The 17,146-nt window shown below is 40.6% G+C and overlaps 2 protein-coding genes across 3 annotated transcripts in view; both read right to left on the bottom strand.

Annotated features, from left to right (window-relative positions):
* LOC102736220 (tRNA:m(4)X modification enzyme TRM13 homolog) lies at positions 1-1,472 on the bottom strand. Its single transcript, XM_031018777.2, has one exon. It carries the CDS (start codon positions 1,444-1,446, stop codon positions 1-3), a length of 1,446 nt encoding a protein of 481 aa, XP_030874637.2. The 5' UTR covers positions 1,447-1,472.
* The window catches only part of CACHD1 (cache domain containing 1), a 205,537-nt gene that overhangs the window by 76,384 nt on the left and 112,007 nt on the right, over positions 1-17,146 (bottom strand). For both annotated transcript variants that reach the window (XM_081818551.1, XM_081818552.1), the window contains exon 4: positions 1,928-2,034. In XM_081818551.1, the coding sequence (XP_081674677.1) occupies positions 1,928-2,034 (107 nt within the window). The remainder of the gene's footprint in view (positions 1-1,927; positions 2,035-17,146) is intronic.

Below are 17,146 nucleotides of genomic sequence, written 5' to 3'. Positions count from 1 at the left end.
TTAAGCAGTTGTTTCTGGTGATGAAGAATGATTTGGTAAAGCAGTTAACAATACATTTTCCAAAGATACCAGAGGATCTGTATAATACTGTAAAGCAGGACTGAATCCTTTCTGCTGTAAATACTCGACTCGGCCTTGGTCAATCAGCAATTTACAAAGATGCCCTATTTTCTTCTTTTCTTCAACAGTAAGGAACCCAAGGACACTCTTGGTGCTTTCATCCGTGATTCTGCATCCCCCGTCATCATGCTCTTCACTGTCACCATTCTGCTTATCTTTTCTCTTTGTGGTAAGATTGGAGGCTTCCAAAGATGTTTTTCGCATCCCACAAGTCGCCCAACTACTCATTCGCTGGAAGTAGTGGAATTCCACTGCTCCAAGGCCTAGAGCCCTGAAATACTCTTTGCCCACATAATGTCTCCAATCACACCTGTGGTGACAACAGAGTGCAATAACAATGCCAGCCACAGGGCTCCACTTCTCTGGGACATTTTTCTCATTTCCTTCCTTGGCCAAAGTGTTAATTTCTTTCTCTGTTTTATCATTCTTTATGCGTTTGGCTAAAGGTTCTTCAGTCCTTTCCTCACAACTGGCAGCATAGGTTTCAACCAAACATCGTAATGCAAGATCTGTTGCCACACCACACAGATGCTTTCCAATTCCTACCACAGGTAGTTTTTCTTTGCTTAGCAAAGGAATCTTATTCAAACACAAATGTTGAATATCAATTTGAAGTCTCTTGAATACTGAATTTTTCTTTCTGTGTTTGCCATCTACCTTGAATCTCGTGGTCACCTTTTCTACTAGGATGAAGTGAACTTTCTCAGCATCTTTTAATGCAATATCAACCCAATGAGATAATTTTCCCTTTCCTGCTCCAAACTCGACAAAGCATCTTCTTGGACCAAGTAACTTTAATTTTTCAATGTTACCTAAAATAGAAGCCTGCTGTTTCAGGTGTTTGGTTGCAGAATCACCATTTTTAGGGTCATTAAGGGCATCATGCAATGCTGGATGGGACATAATTTGATCTTTAAGTGTAGAGTTCAAACCTTCACTTGCTTTCCTCAATTTCTTAATTAAGTTTTCCAACTGCTCTTCAGAGAGAGAAGAAATTGGAACTAACTGTTCAGGTATTTCTGTTCCATCTTTTAAGCCTGCGTTAATATCTTGAATAAAGAAGTCAGGTTTTGGCTTCTCTCTTGAGTTACATTTTTTCAAATGCTTTGCTAGTTGATCTTCATATACTGTGTGTTTTGGATCTAAAGGACAGAGAATTCTTTTCCGAGCATTTTCTTCCTCCGCGGCTCCAGCGTGTTCCCCACAGAATCTTTTCCCTGCCGCCACCACCATCCTGCAGAACCGCTTCTTCTTTTCCACGTAGTAACTGCACCGACCCTCAGCCGGAAAGTCAGCCATGTGCGGGGCCGGCGCAGAAGCCGCCATAATTCAGGCTTCGTTTGAGGTGGCAAGCATCTCGCATATGACTAAGTCTTAACAAAACTGAGAACAAAGTTCAACTTCAATATATAGCATCCTACCACTGTTTATTAGAAATTCTCCCTTATCCTTTTTGCCAAAATACCAAGACAAATTAAAAATTACAAATAGGGAATATAAATTCAATACTTTTTACTGCAAAGATAACCGGGTCTCTAAAATAATCTTTAAAATAACAAATGTAAAACTCCTAACAAATGAGATAATGAAGAGTCTAGCCATATGTATACTATATAGTAAATGCTCAATACAGTTCAGCTCTTTTCTTTTTTCCTTCCCTGAGTGTCAACTTTCCAGAAAGAAATATCCAATTTTACGGATGATATTTTCTCTTCAAATCTTAAGGGAAAATGTCTAAAGCAATACCTTTATTCAACTTGAATGTGGTGGAATATAGTTCACCTTTATAAACCAAGAGATTACTGACCTGAATTTAAATCTCGTCCTGGATTGAAGGCCCGGCTATTAACAGTGGTAGAAAGTCGATCGCAACTAATTGTTCTAGATACATTGGTATTAAAGTTCCCATCAAATCTGAAACAATAGAAGAGAATTAGCAATATTTATTTAGTGGTTATTAAATTAAAAAAAAACCAAACCAACAAAATAATTCGTATTGCATATGAGGGCAGCTCATAAATAGTAAATTGTGATTTAGATTTTAAACGTTGAAAAGAATCACTTCACAAGTATGGGGAAAAACATCTGCTTCTGGAAGGCTTTAGAAATCAAGTTCAGTTCTAAGGAGATTAAAAAAAAAAAATAACCATCCTTTGATCCAATTCTTGCTGCAATGAATTTGAGTCAGGTACTACTGATAAAATCATACAGAAAACAGATTTGACAAAATTCAGACTTAAGCTCTGATGTTATATATAAAACAAGTCTTTAAATTATCTTATCTGAAAACCAGTGACAAAGAACAAAAATAGTGAAGGAAAAAGAATGTTTGTGGAGTAGGAAACATCTAGACTTGATTCCCTGCTCTGTCACTATTAAACCTGTGACTCTAGACAAACTCCAATTTTCTGAGCCTCAATTTTCTTATCTAAGGAAGAAAATTAAAAAAAAAAATACAGAGATAACAGTTCCTCTCATGGTATAGAACACATAGTTTGCACATTCTGGATTGTAATGTAAATAAGGTGAAGGTCTTTTTGATTTCCAATGGTAGTGCAATGCTAGGACTAGGGCTAGAACAACACTAGTCCTCTGGCTAGTTGCTGATAAATCAGTGACTCATTTGCTACAGCAAACAATTATCTGCAAGAAAATAAGAGGAAAATGTACCATCTCAATCATATATAGTCTCTATGAGTACTTTTCTTCCTACGAGTATTTTTAAGTGAACTTAATCCAGAAGTAACAAAAGCAAAAAATCTTAAATTTCTAAATAACCCATTTGGATTTCATATACTGATAAGACTCCTGAAATTTCTAAGAGTTTCCCATGGAATTAACTCAATCTGAAATTAGGGTTTTTTAAATTTGTGTTAAAATGTATACCTCAGCTAATAAATGCCATTGATGAAATTCCATTTGCACAGGGAGAGAAGCTACATGACCTAGAAGTAACACTCCTAAAAATCAAGATCCACTTGATTTTTCACATGAACTTTGATATCCGTCGATCATATCTCATCATATGAAATCTCCACTATGTTGAATTGATTGTATAAGCAAGGGGACTAGATCTTCACATGGTGCGTTGGGTTCCACAACAAAAGTTAAACAGCTTTGTTTGGAATACATATCATCTCAAAGGAAGAGGTAACTGGATTTTAAGAGAACTTTAGTTCAGCCTCCAGCCCAGGACAGAATTGTATCAACACTGTCAACTGTGCCTCCAAGGACAAAGTTGCTTCACCAGTGTGGTTGCTCTTCCTTGGACCTGCTCCAATTTGTCTAGACAAGAGACTGCTGCCTCAAAAGCCACAGATGGAGAGAAAAGAAGAAATTAATACATCAGCAGCTGCCTGTGTGCATGCGGGCAAAGCAACATAATCTCACTATGCCTCTCTTGTAGCCTTTGAACATCTGGGTAGCAAGAGCGCACTATACAAGGAACTCACCTGCTCTCCTTGCCCTACATAGCCACGTTAAATCTATTCCCTCACATGCTTTTTAATGAAAGACCACAGAATACTGAGGCTTTGTTGGCTGGCTATAGTCTCTATCACAACTGCTAAAACTCTGCCATTGTAGTGTGCAAGCAGCCAAAGAGCATTCGCAAAGAATGAGTGTGGCTGTGTGCCGATAAAACTTAATTTTCAAAAATAGGCAGTGTGTCAGACTTGTTTCACTACCCCTGGCCCAGATCAGGGCAGTCCAAGAGAATTCTCTGAAATGATAAAAATGTATTATTTTTGCATTGTCTAATATGGTAGCTACATGTGGCTATTGAGAATTTGAAGTGTAGCAAATATAACTTAGACGCTAAATTTTAAAAAGTGTTTAATTCCAGTGAACATACCAAATTTTCTATTTTGCATAACTTTATCTTAAATGTAAATCATCACTGAATAGTGGTTACCATATTGGACAAGTACAATTCTGTATGTTTCTCTGGATTATTTATCCAGTCAGGCTTCCGGTCTCTATTCACTTATTACTCTCCCAGAAAGTCCTATTCTGACTGTGGATGATTTCTCATTCTGTATCAAATGCCTCCATCTTCTCTCAAAGCATGTGCCATAATTTTTAATTTATGGCTCCATTTGAGTATTTTTCATGGGTGGATTCTTATCGCTATATGAACAGACAAGATCTCCTTGAGGGCAGGCACCGCTATGTATATATAACACTCAGCATTGTTCTTGTCAAATCAGGCACTCCTATTCACTGATTTTCTGTAAGCATCCGTGGTGCCGATGCCTAGTCCTGTTCTGGGCTCCCCAGAAGGCTCTGGAAGTCCAAGCAAAAGAGGACCATAACTCAGATGTATGGTTCCTAATTCCTGAAAGTCTAGCATATCAGAATCACCTGGGATGCATGTTGGAATGCAGATTCCTAGGATCTACCCTAGGAGAGTCTGATTTAATGAGTCTGAGGTAAGGCCCAGGAATCTGACTTTGGCAGGCTCTCCAGAAAGGAGAAACCCACCAATCTTGCTGTGTAGATTCCTTTAGAAATAAAGCAGTAGGATGGTTTTCTGTGTAAACACAGGTACTTCAAAGTATGCCTCAAAAACAGTATGCCTCAAAGACAGAAGGTCTTCCAATTTGAATCAAGAGAACAGAGTAATTTGTAGATGTGCCTGCAACTCACATCTGGACTATGCTGTACAAATTACAAACCCCTTTTATTTTTTTAAAGGTTTTTATTTTAGTTATCTCTACACCCAACGTGGGGCTCGAACTCATGACCCTGACATCAAGAGTGACAGGGTCTTCCGACTGAGCCAGCCAGGCATCCCACCCCTTTTAGACCTACCCACTTCACAACTGAGAAAAGTGACACCATGAAGAGAGGCTTGAACCCATCATCCAACTCCCTGTCCAAGGATGAGCCGCACACCACACTCCTTAACTTAAGTGACACATAATGAAGAACTTGCTAAGAGGGGCAACTCAAGAGTCATTGACAATTTCTCCCGGGAGAAGTGTAAGTTTGGTGAGAACCCCTGTCTCCCTGGAGTCTCCATGGCCAAGACCTGGGCTATCAGCCCACCCCTTGTGAAGTCTGCAGCCTGGTGCTAAACTCAAATAGACTCTCCATGTCTTTGTTAAATGAACGGTTGCCCTGAGTACCACGGCAAGGAAATTATTATTATTATTTTTTTTAAGATTTTTTATTTATTTATTTGACAGAGAGATAGAGAGCACAAGTAGACAGAGTAGCAGGCAGAGGGAGAGGATGAAGCAGGCTCCCCGCCGAGCAGGGAGCTGGATGCGGGGCTCGATCCCAGGACCCTGGGATTATGACCTGAGCTGAAGGCAGCCACTTAACCAACTGAGCCACCAAGGCGCCCCAAGGAAACTATTTTTATAGGTTGCTTTCCTTTCTGTACTGAAAAGACCATCCTGAAGAGCATTATCAAAAACATTTTTATAGCAATAAAACATGGAAGTGACTCATTAACAAAAGTGCTCAGTAAACATTTGTGAGTTATAAAAAGGTTTCATAATGTAGTACTTGTCACCAATAATTTACCCAACCTTCTCTTCCCACTATCTCCCAACCTTTAGTCCTAACCAGATCAGTCCATTAACTGCTGGATCCCAACTATGATGTTCTCCAGTGTCCAGTGCACTCAACAAAGCCCAGCTTTTCTTCTCCTCCCTGAAACTTCTGTCAGTTCCAGCCCTTTCTCCTCCAAACTTACTAGTGCCATTCTGTGTCTTAATTCCATGCTTGTGTCTCATTTTTAAAAATTTATTTTTAGAGAGAGAGAGAGAGCATGCACGTGTACCCATGAGCCAGGGGAGAGGGAGAGAATCCCAAGCAGGCTCCACGCCCAGCACAGAACCCGACACGGGGCTTGATCCCACGACCCCGAGATCACGACCTGAGCAGAAATCAAGGTCAGACACTCAACTGACTGAGCCACTCAGAAACCCCTTATTTTTTACATTGTTTTGTAATCAGACTTAAGACAGTATCATCATAGGTGATGTGTGGGTTTAGATTCCATTTATAATAACAATACCAGTCGACCAAAATTTAATATAAATTATAATGAGGGGCGCCTGGGTGGCTCTGTCGGTTGCTTTTGGCTCAGGTCATGATCTCAGGGTCCTGGGATCGAGTTCCATGTTGGGCTCTCTGCTCAGTGGGGAGCCTGCTTCTCCCTCTCCCTGCTGCTCCCCCTGCTTGTGCACATGCTCTGTCAAATAAATAAAATCTTAAAAAAAATTATAATGAGGGGCGCCTGGGTGGCTCAGTTGTTAAGCGTCTGCCTTTGGCTCAGGTCATGATCCCAAGGTCCTGTGATCGAGCCCCACATCGGGCTCCCTGCTCCGCAGGAAGGCTGCTTCTCCCTCTCCCACTCCCCCTGCTTGTGTTCCCTCTTTGGCTGTCTCTCTGTCAGATAAACAAATAAAACCTTTAAAAAAAAAATTAAAAAATTATAATGAGCAAATTATCTTACTTTTTCCACTTTTTCTATATACCAAATAAGGCTGTGTCAAGTGAGAGATGAGACACCAAAGATTTTTGTATAGAAGCCTTCTTGGGTAAACCCTGCCACACGGCGACTGAACTCTCAATTCTTTCTAAAGCCTTTCACGTATTTGAGAAGTCTCAGTTCCCCCAGTGGGACTGTAAGTCACTCGAGGATTTGTATTTTCTCTCTCAGGTCTAGCACACTGCTGGCAATGTGTAGTATCCCATAAATTCTTATTGGTGACTGACTAATGAGCAAGGGCAGAGAGCTAAGTCACTGGAAAGCTCTGGGTATCTTGTCCAGTCATATTCATTCAACATCTATGATGAACAAAACACTGCCACTGTGGCAGAGCATGGTTAGGTCATGGTCAGGAGCATGGGCTAGAGAGGTGCAAGGACCTGGAGTGCAGTTTGGGTTTAAACCGCATTTTGCTGTATACTTTTTGCACGTAACTTAGGATTTCTAAGCCTCTGTTTTTTCTCATCCATAAAATGGTAATAATAGTACCTATTTCATAAGGTTGTATTAAGAATCAAATCAGAAAATGGCTCTTCACAGAAAATGGCCTGGTACACAGTAAGCGTTTAATAAATAGTAAGAACTAGTACTGGGTGTTAGTAACAGTTACCAGCTACTAAGTGCTCATCATATGTTCCAAGTGCTTTACGTGGATTAACTCATCTGATCTTCACAAAGCCTGAGAAAAGTACTATTATTACCTCCATTTGAATGCCTGGAAACTGAGGCACAGAAATGTTAAATCAAGAAGCCTAAGGTTCGCAGCTGGGAAGCAAACAGAACCAAGATGTGAACATATATTCCAGCTCTTATTCAAAATGAGTACACTACAATGCATCTCAATAAATCAACAAATTATCATTAAACATTATCTAAAATAGCTGAAGGAGAATTCAGTTCTCTCAGAGGAAAAGAGTACTCTGAAAGATTGTAAGGCATAGGGGAAATCTTTGCTTTTCACTTAATAGAAAATGACAGTAGCTGGGGGTGGCTCAGGAGGTTAAGCATCTGCCTTCAGCTCAGGTCATGATCTCAGGGTCCTGGGATGGAGCCCCACATTGGGCTCCCGGCTCAGTGGGGAGTTTGCTTCTTTCTCCCTGTGCCTCTCGCCTCACTCGCTCGCGCACTTTCTCTCTCTCTCACTCTCTCTTCCCTAAATAAAAATCTTTAAAAAATGATAGTAGCTAAACATAAGGCTTCACAATGCATAGCCACAGAGAAAGAGCTCTATGGACAAAGGTAAGCATGTGGAGGAAGAAGATATCAAAGGCAGGCAGTTCTTTATTAATGGTCGAGAACTTAAGTGTTCACCAGGGGCATAGCTATGGCATTGGCCATTAAGAGAATTACTTTTTATTATTCCATTCTAGAAAAGAAAGCCTCAAGCTCCCTTCCCATTCAGCACGGACATCTGAGGTGTTTCGGGGAACCAGTGGATAGGGGAGTGCGCATGTTCATTCTCTGCACAGAGAAGCGATACAGCAGACTGGGTGCCCGCGCATGCCAGCTTTCTCCTTTTCCTGGCACCATTCAGTTCTCCGCTGAAAGATCCTGGCATTCTGAAAATCTGAGAACCTTGAACAAACGGCTTATGTACAACAAAGACAACAGAATTAAGACAACACCAAGAAAGAAAAAACCGCACCAAATTCTGAAAATTCTCACATGGGACAATGAATATAGGATGCAGAACGACATAATGGACAATGGCCACAGCTTAGGGTTTATGGTAACGGTGGGCAAGGCATAATACTGAAACGCAACTCAGGAAAGTCCCGACTAATGTGGTGCGAACACACAGGCTTCCAGAGAGCAAACCTGATCCAAAAATAAAATGTAAAAATACCTGAAGGAGTTCTTTCTTCTGAAGGAATCCAGAGGACAGTCCTGATGGAAATACCCACCTTCCAGGACAACCTTAGCCAGAGGGCAATCTGACCTCTGTCTTGTTAGCTCAAGGACACGGGGGTTCTCAAAGTTTACTAGTAAATGATGAACAGATTGTCACCTCATTCCGAAATCTGACTTAATTCTTGCTCTGAGTAATAATGCATGCGGTGAATGCTGGCGGTTTTAAGTTAATTTACTCCTATCAAGCCCCCACAGTCAGAGACCTGTCACCCACTCTCCTTCCTCCTGCTTCCTGCTAGATGGCATTCTTTACACGGTAACCATCTCACACTAATCTCAGTGGTCTTGAGTTCCTTCACATGTGCTGAACCTCAGCCATGGGGAGCATGCACTCCCCAGCTGGGTTAACACAAAATGCCTACAAAGAAACCTCAACTCTGCTTCTGTCGCTGCCTACACTGCTGACATGCCAGTCAGGTAAGGAATTAGGTGTCAACAGGGGGCTTAGAGATACAGGAGAATGTGTGTCCCAAGCTGGTGAGCCAGATAGATGCAATTACAAGAGCAAAAACCCTGATTATCACTCCACCCTCCACTCACCCACGCTCACTAGTCTGCTTCTCTTCTGGACTCCACACACTTGTTTAGCGTCCTCGTTACACGAGCCACCTCCAAGCCCCAGGGAAATGGTTGCCTTGCCTAAGATGGGAATGCATTATATGCACGTGTGCCTCTTCTAAATACTATTTATAAAAAAGAAACCTACTATTCAGCCCGATTTGGGGACTCAGAGAAATGTAAAGTTCATGCTTACAATACTTTATAAAAACATGTCAGTCACTCTTAGGGGTTACCTAAAAGATTTTTTCATTGAGAAGTATATTAGCTGTCAGTCACATTTATGTAATTCCAGGTAAAATTCCACTGGTAAAATCATAGATTGTCATATAAAATGAGCAGGGCAATTCAACTTATCTCTACATACGTGCTTTAAAAAAAAGGAATTATAAGAAGAGAACGATCCTATCTAAATCTCCTATAGACTCTCACTCTAAAAAAAGGAGATATTGGATTATGAATGCTTTCTGTACTTATTTTCATAAGATAAAACCAGTGCCTGAAATTCAGTTTCAAATAACTCTATCTTTCCTACGCCCGTAAGTTTGAGGGGGAAAAAAAAAAACCTTCCTTCTGGATTTACTTTCATGAACAACTGATCGAAACTGCATCCCGAGGGAGAAAACAGAACTGTGACTCCCACTTTGATCTCTTCCCCATGGAGAAATTCACTCCCTGCCTGGCTTGCAAGATGTTCATTTGATTGACGTTTGCTCTGATGTGCAAACTGCTTTGAACTTCAGACATTTAATTCCCATCAGGCTGCAGTCATTTTTATTCTCCTTCAACAGGATTTACAAGCAGGAGATCAGCAAATGTAGAAGATAAAATAAATTTGCAGAAGCTTTGAATCTTACATCAAAACAGTGTTCAAGTGAGTTCCAATTGGATTTCATTCAGCCACGATTCACAGTGTAAATCAACTTTTCAGTGGAGTCCCAGTTTAGAAAGAAAAAGACATAAAGGAGAGAGACATATACACCAGTTCGGGTTTACTTCCTGAATCTCTTTTTTGGTCTTTGTTTAAATTTTCTATGGAAGGTGATTTGCCAGGCAAATCACTCAGAACCCTGGGTTTTCCTCAACATTTCCAATGAAGCCTGCCCAATTTATCACTTAGCACAAAAACCACACCCACAGTGTGGATTCCCAGGGTGAGGGGGAAATGCGGTATTGTTCACAGACACATTTTTAAGGCAATAATTTAAAAAGCAAATCCCTGAGGATCTCTCAGAAGAGCAAGGCTTAAACTGCTAGTGGAGTCCATTAACAAAGCCACTATGATGACAGCTAATGGGATAGGAGAGTATTTTTGACTTGTTTGCTTGTTCCTAATCACTGCTAAAATGCCAAGACAGGTGCAAAACGTTAAAAAAAAAAAAATCCCACTATTTCTTCTGGAAGCAGAATCCAGTATTAGATCAGAAGCCGGTGTGGAACAAATGGGGTGAGACTCTGATGAAGTTTACAACACAAGGCAGGCCCTTGCCTCTAAGCCTGCTGAACTACCAAGTTCCATTTTAAGAAGAGCACACATCTCTCTGGGAAGCACAGAAAGCACGATAACCTCGACTGGTAGCTTTAGGAGCCTTTCAAAGTAGTCCTGGACACTGAGAAATGCTCACCTCTAGCAAACCCCCCGATCCTAGGAGCAGCCTAACAGTGTCTGGTCTACCAGGATAGGGAGAGATCACTTCACCTCCAACCAACCAGGTTCCTGCTCATTCTTTCTGGGAAGTGTCTGCTCTCCAAATATTTGAGCAACACCAGTTGAAAAGAATTAAACAAGAACCCCCTTATCTTCCACTTAACCATCCATGAGAATAAAGTTAAACAAAGAGAGAGCTAAGATAAAAATCAAACATCTGCACTGGCAAATATTTAAACTCTATGAATGGCAGAGGAAAGGGGTAAGAGTAGAATCACTTCAAAAAGGAACTATCACGTTTATAAAGTAAATGACACTTGAACCCCCCCACACCGAGTTTACTTATTCAAACACCTAAATTAATGGGCAAACTGAAAACCTGTCAAATAACGTGTAATCACGTTCCGAGAAATGGTTTTTCCTTCCATCTCTGCAGAGATTGGAGAGATAAGTCACATTCTTTTTGCTCTTATCAGTAATAAGGATTAAACCTTCAGGCTTCAGCAACTCAGCTACAGCAGAAACAGGGCCAGCACCAAACGCCCTTGGAAGGCAAGGCTTTCAGAGCAATAAAGTTTCTCTATTAAAGTCTAAGTATCCTACAAACAAACTCTATCTCTTTTTCACCATTTTCCCACCCCAGAGATCATGGAGCGGAGACCTTCGTGTGATCTCGTGTCTCATGTGTCGATTCATTATGTGTTGGTATTATTTATTTACTCCACTCTCTCACGGAAGCTTGGAAAAGTGCACAGGTGACGTCCAGAGGGATTGGAAGTGGATCCATGACCACATTACACATTTATCCTTGTCCTCCTCATCACCAGGTTGTGGCAGGGGTGCATGAAGAAGAAAGAAGAGTACCTGGAAAAAGGAAAGAATACAAGCAGGTGGACGGAGGCCTGATGGGACCCACAGCCCATGTCCATCCTGCCACTTGACCTCTAAGAAGGGCTTAACATACCCTACGGTTATTTATTTATATACTTTTCTTCCTTGCTAAGAAGACACAAAGAGAGATCCTTTCCTGTGTGTATCCCCAGGGTCTCTGGCCCAGAGTCGGCTGTGAAGATAAGACTTTAGTCAGTAAATGTCTGCTGAACGAATAAATGCATGAAACCTAAGAGGGTGGAGACTTCCCAGGACTAGAAACTGGAAATTCGTGTGGCTTCTTCCTTCGTAAATAGCCGACAACTGTGAGTGGTAGGACACAGACATCAAAGAGAAGCACTAAGAACCTCAGAGTTAGTAGATGACCTTGCAGATGAACTGGTTCATCCTCTCAGACACATATGCAGTGGAGAGGGAAGAGGCCTGTCCGAATCTCCCTGTTCTGTGAAAGAAGCATGAAATAGAAGACGTGGAATACTCATGGCTGTGTCCTCACAAAGCTTTACTGACATAGCATCACAAAGTTAATAAAGCTGTGCGTGTGCATCATCATACGAGGCAAGTGAAGTCCCCAGAAGAGATTATACACAGAATGGCTTTTAAATCTTGGCATTCTTTGAAAACACTTTGATATTATTTGCACAATAAACATACGAAAAGCTCAAGGGAAGCTTCCGGTTCTCTGCTACTATAGGGTCTATTTCTTAAAGCTAGTATAGTGTACTAGCTTGTTTCTTTCAGAGACTCGTTTTTTTTTTTTTTTTTTTTTAAAGGAGGAAAAAGAAAAGAAAATCATAGGATCAGCTCTCCCTAAAATCCACAAAAGGCCCCTGGTGAAATACAGTATTCTAAGCAGTGGCAGGTCTCCCTTCCTTGAGTAAGGGTCACAAGAGGAAAAGCCGGAAAGAAGGACCGTCAGCTGACCCAAATGCAGGTATGCTTTCTGCTGGGAGAGTGTTCATCGACTGTCCTTTAGGTACAGATATCTATCTACTATCTACACACACGTGTGCACACATGCACTGAAAGGACATAAATTACTGCAGGAACATGGTTTTAAGACTGAGAAACAAACTAACCCAACTACGGGAGGTTTATATTCAGCCAACTCAGAAATTTCAGAGGGTCATACAACAGCCTCAAGTGAAATTCCAAGAAGGAACACAATGTTCAGCATTTCAATTGGCAGGTAAGCCATTCCAATTTTACCACTGGTCAAAATATTTTATCATTAAAAAAAAAAAAAAGATTTGAAATCAGGTAACCCAGATGACAAATCCTACTCCCTGAGCCTGCACACAACCCCTCTGAGCCTACTTCCTCATGGGCATAATGGAAGGGGGGGTGGGGAGGAGACAGTACCTATCCCACCACAGTTGTTGAGAGGATCATTTGAATACTCTAGGTAAAATAACATTTACAGAAGTAAAGCCTAAGGAAGTATCTCACTGAAGTGTAAACATAGGTAACTTTTACAGACGTTAAATAATGTAACTTAGTTGGCCTTCTGAAATGTAAAGCATTTTGTAAAATCTTTCTTGAATTTTGAGCTCTACTGAAATCCTTCTGGTGCTTAATATCCAGAAAGACTGTACCTGTAACATTTCACCTGCCTGTAGGTAATAATAATTTTTCAAAGGACTGGAGATGAAAGTTTGAGATAAGGGAGAATAACTTGAAAGCTTAAGATTTGCCATATGGCACTTTGAGGGCAAAAACACAAAACACACCTTCTTGGGGAAAGAAGAGGACCTGCAATAAAATGAAACTCTGTTGTCAAGGACCAAGCTTGTCACATTATTTGACCTTGTGACATGGAAAGAAAAAAAGAGCAAGAGTCATAAGTGCAAAAGCACCTGGCTAAGTCACAATGTTTTATTTTTCATAGAAAACATAAGAGCAACAATAAGTCTTATTATAAGAAACTGTATACAGAGTTAAACACTTTGCATTTTTTCATGTGCATTACCTTAAAATAGGATGAAGCCAAATAGGAGCTGCCGACATATGGGTCAACTATTATGTCTAGAAACATCATTTTAAACAAAACTATGTATTAGCACATTAAAACTATACATTTCAACTTCGCTTTGTCTCCTGAACTGTCATGCATATAACATAGTTATGTGGGGGGGGTGTGGGGGAGGGGGGAAGGATTTGTGGGATGAAAATAAAATGATGCTACAGGCTAGTCTCAACTTGCCAAACACCTCCCCAGGATGATCTTTGTGAACTGGAAAGCAAAATCAGCATGTTCATACTGAATTCATCTTCCTCTTAAAAAATCTTTTGCTGGGGTGCCTGGCTGGCCTAGTAGGTAAACCATGTTACTCTTGATCTCATCATGAGTTTAAGCCCCACATTGGGCATAGAGCCTACTTTAAAAAAAAAAAAAAAACTTTTGCTTTTTATTTTTACTTTTTAGTTAATATATTTCTATCCCCTGAGATGCTCAATTTAAAATTTATAACCATCTTTTAAAATCTTTCTCCCTACCCAAATCTCCAGTGAAATCTAATTGGCAGATTTTATATACTCCCTGTCTAGGGGCTACATACATTCTATGTAACCTACCACCACCTGGGACATCATTTACTCTCCTGCAATCCTTCTTTGAGGTGCCATTCCTTTTCTCCTAGATTATCAGGATGGCCCGACAAGCAACTTCCTCTCTACCACAACTACCCACAAACCTTCCTTTGCCAGCTAGTTAATTTGCCCAAATCTCAGACTGACCACAGCCTTTGTTTTAAAATCTACTGTTTACAGAGAAAAATGTGTCCAGTTGACCAAGGATTTTGAGCCCTGCCCAGTACATCTCTTAACCTCCCCTGCAGCTCTATCTTCCACCTCTGCACACTCAGAGCTTTACAATGCTTGCTCGTTTCCATCTGAAGCATCCTTCCCTAGGTCTACCTGCAGGAGTTCCACTCTTCAAGGCCCCAGCTACCACTTCTCTACCAAGACTGAGTGCTCAGAGGCCTCTGTTCATAATCGCTTTTTCTTCTAAAGGAGACTTTGGATTTTTCATGGCACTTGACACAGTCCACTTAGCTTACTCTAATGTTCTATGAGCTCCTTAAAGTACAGACTGCTTTATTCATCTTTGTCTATCAGACAGTATCTGGTACAATGTCTTGTACATTAACTGCCTTGAACAGGATCCAGACAAGTTGAGTTGAAAATGATATACATAGGTATTTGGAAATTTCATGTTTTTAAATTTACCTTGCATACAGTCATTAATATTATATAATAATTATTCATATTATTACTATATTAATGATTAAATCTGCTAACTGAGATAACTAAGTCAACATCAACCTACATTTCCTATCAGAGCTTCTAACAATAGAATAATAGAAGAAAACAATTATCATAAACAGGCATAAAGGTACTTAAATTTCTGTCCAGAGGTGAAGTAGCTCAATAATTCTGTTATCATCATCATTACATCATCAAAAACTAAAGACAAAATCAGGTTTGCTACCATGCACTAACTGCTTCAGTAGATATTTAATGGGGACCTGTTCACGCAAGGTGTTGAATCTGACTGGGTCCCTAAATTCAAATGTAAGAAGAAAGATAAGAGCGCACACATAGTACAAATAGGACTTAGAACCTGGCATCAACCACTCTTACATTTACTCAGAATCAACCTCAACCACCTTTGGCTCCTCCCTCTTCTAACGCCCAAGATAGTGGGGGCCCATAGCCCAGTTCATGCCCCACTTGTTCCTTGCCTACTTAAATGCAATCAGACTAGGTCTTCTAGTTGTTACATGGTTGACAGGTAAAAATTCCCTTAAAGGGGATCTTCATTTCATTCCCTTTCTCAAAAATCTTTAATTCTCTCATTCAACCAACTGTTATTTATTGAATGTCTACTGTGTATCAGACAGTAAAGATAAAGAAGCACAAGAATTCTTGTCCCTGGCTTCATTTACAGTGCCTAATGTCTCCTGAATAAAGTTCAATTCTTCAGTCCAGCATTTGAGGGTCTCTATTTTCTGAAATGAACCAACTTCTCAGATGCCCCTTCCATCATGTGCTCCAGAAACAATGTAATCTTCAGTGCTCTTGGCCATTTCTAGCCATGGGATTTTCTTCATATGGACCTTTCTCTCCTGGAAAGCTCTTCCATATTCCTCTATGTTCAAATCCCTTTCTTACTTCCGTACTCAGCTGAAGTGCTTCTTCCTCAAACCATTCCACAAATGTTTATTTTTTAAATGATTTAATGAATGAATAATTTCATCTCTGTAGACCTTGCTATATAATACCATCTTTTTTCCCCCTAGGTGGCTCTCAAAAAGATGAAGATAAATACTCTCATAAAATTTAGAATTTACAAATTTGGGGCAGTGAGAAAAGTTGCCTATAATGGCAAATGGCTCCAGTTAAAAACAAAACTTCTAAGAAGGCTGAGGGAAATTAACCTTGAGAGCTGGGTCTCTGGAGTATAGTTCAAACTGCTCCTTTTACAAGCTGAGGAAACTGTGGACTAAAAAGGTCACAGCAAATTGGCAGAGCAAAAGCCCATTTAGTCTTAGTATTGTACTGCAATGATATAACCTGCATCACAACTCAACTTAAACTGAAAGGAAAACTGTCTTCACTGCTTAAGGTATTTCTTTTCCACCAGGGTTAAGACTGAGAGGATTTTTAAAATTAAAAATTAAAAAAGAGGGGCACCTGGGTGGCTCAGTTGTTAAGCGTCTGCTTTTGGCTCAGGTCATAATCCCAGGGTTCTGGGATCGAGCCCCGCATCGGGCTCCCTGCTCAGCGGGACGCCTGCTTCTCCCTCTCCCACTCCCCCTCCTTGTGTTCCCTCTCTCGCTGTCTCTCTCTCTGTCAAATAAATAAAATCTTTAAAAAAGAGGCTTGTCTCCTTTAAAAAAATGAAAGAAGGCTCACATCTGAGTTCAGCTTTAAAAAAAAAAAAAAGGCAAACACAAACTTCGACCTGAAGCTAGTAAGTCCCTAAAGAATCCTAAGGATCCTAGTTTAGGAATCTGAACATTATGGGTCAGCATGTTAGGCATCAAAATTAAAAACAACTCTATAACTTATTTCTGGCTCCCATGGTATCAACAATACTTGAACTTAATATGTGAACATAGAAATTCGCACATCTAAATCATACCGCAAGATATACAACAAATTTACATGGAAAAAAGACTTTTAAAAAAAGATTTTTAAGCGGCACCTGGGTGGCTCAGATGGTTAAGCGTCTGCCTTCGGCCCAGGTCATGATCCCAGGGTCCTGGGATTGAGCCCCACATCGGGCTCCTGGCTCAGCAGGGAGCCTGCTTCTCCCTTTCCCTCTGCCTCTCTCCCTGCTCATGCTCTCTCTCTCTCTGTGTCTCTTTGTCTCAAATGAATAAATAAAATCTTTAAAAAAAAAAAAAAGATTTTAAAAATCCACCCATATATTAGAGAGAATGAGAACAAGCAGGGGTAGCAGCAGAGGGAGGGAGAGAAGCAGGCTCCCCACCGAGCAGGCAGCCTAA

The sequence above is a fragment of the Leptonychotes weddellii genome, chromosome 4, assembly GCF_054177405.1.
Source record: "Leptonychotes weddellii isolate Sample4059 chromosome 4, ASM5417740v2, whole genome shotgun sequence".
NCBI classification, from domain to species: Eukaryota; Metazoa; Chordata; class Mammalia; order Carnivora; family Phocidae; genus Leptonychotes; species Leptonychotes weddellii.
Note: the sequence above shows the minus strand (reverse complement) of the source record. Positions and strands in the feature narration are given on the sequence as shown.

Bases quoted from the DNA above. Each gene is read 5' to 3' on its own strand.
- LOC102736220 (XM_031018777.2), bottom strand. From the start codon at position 1,446: ATGGCGGCTTCTGCGCCGGCCCCGCACATGGCTGACTTTCCGGCTGAG.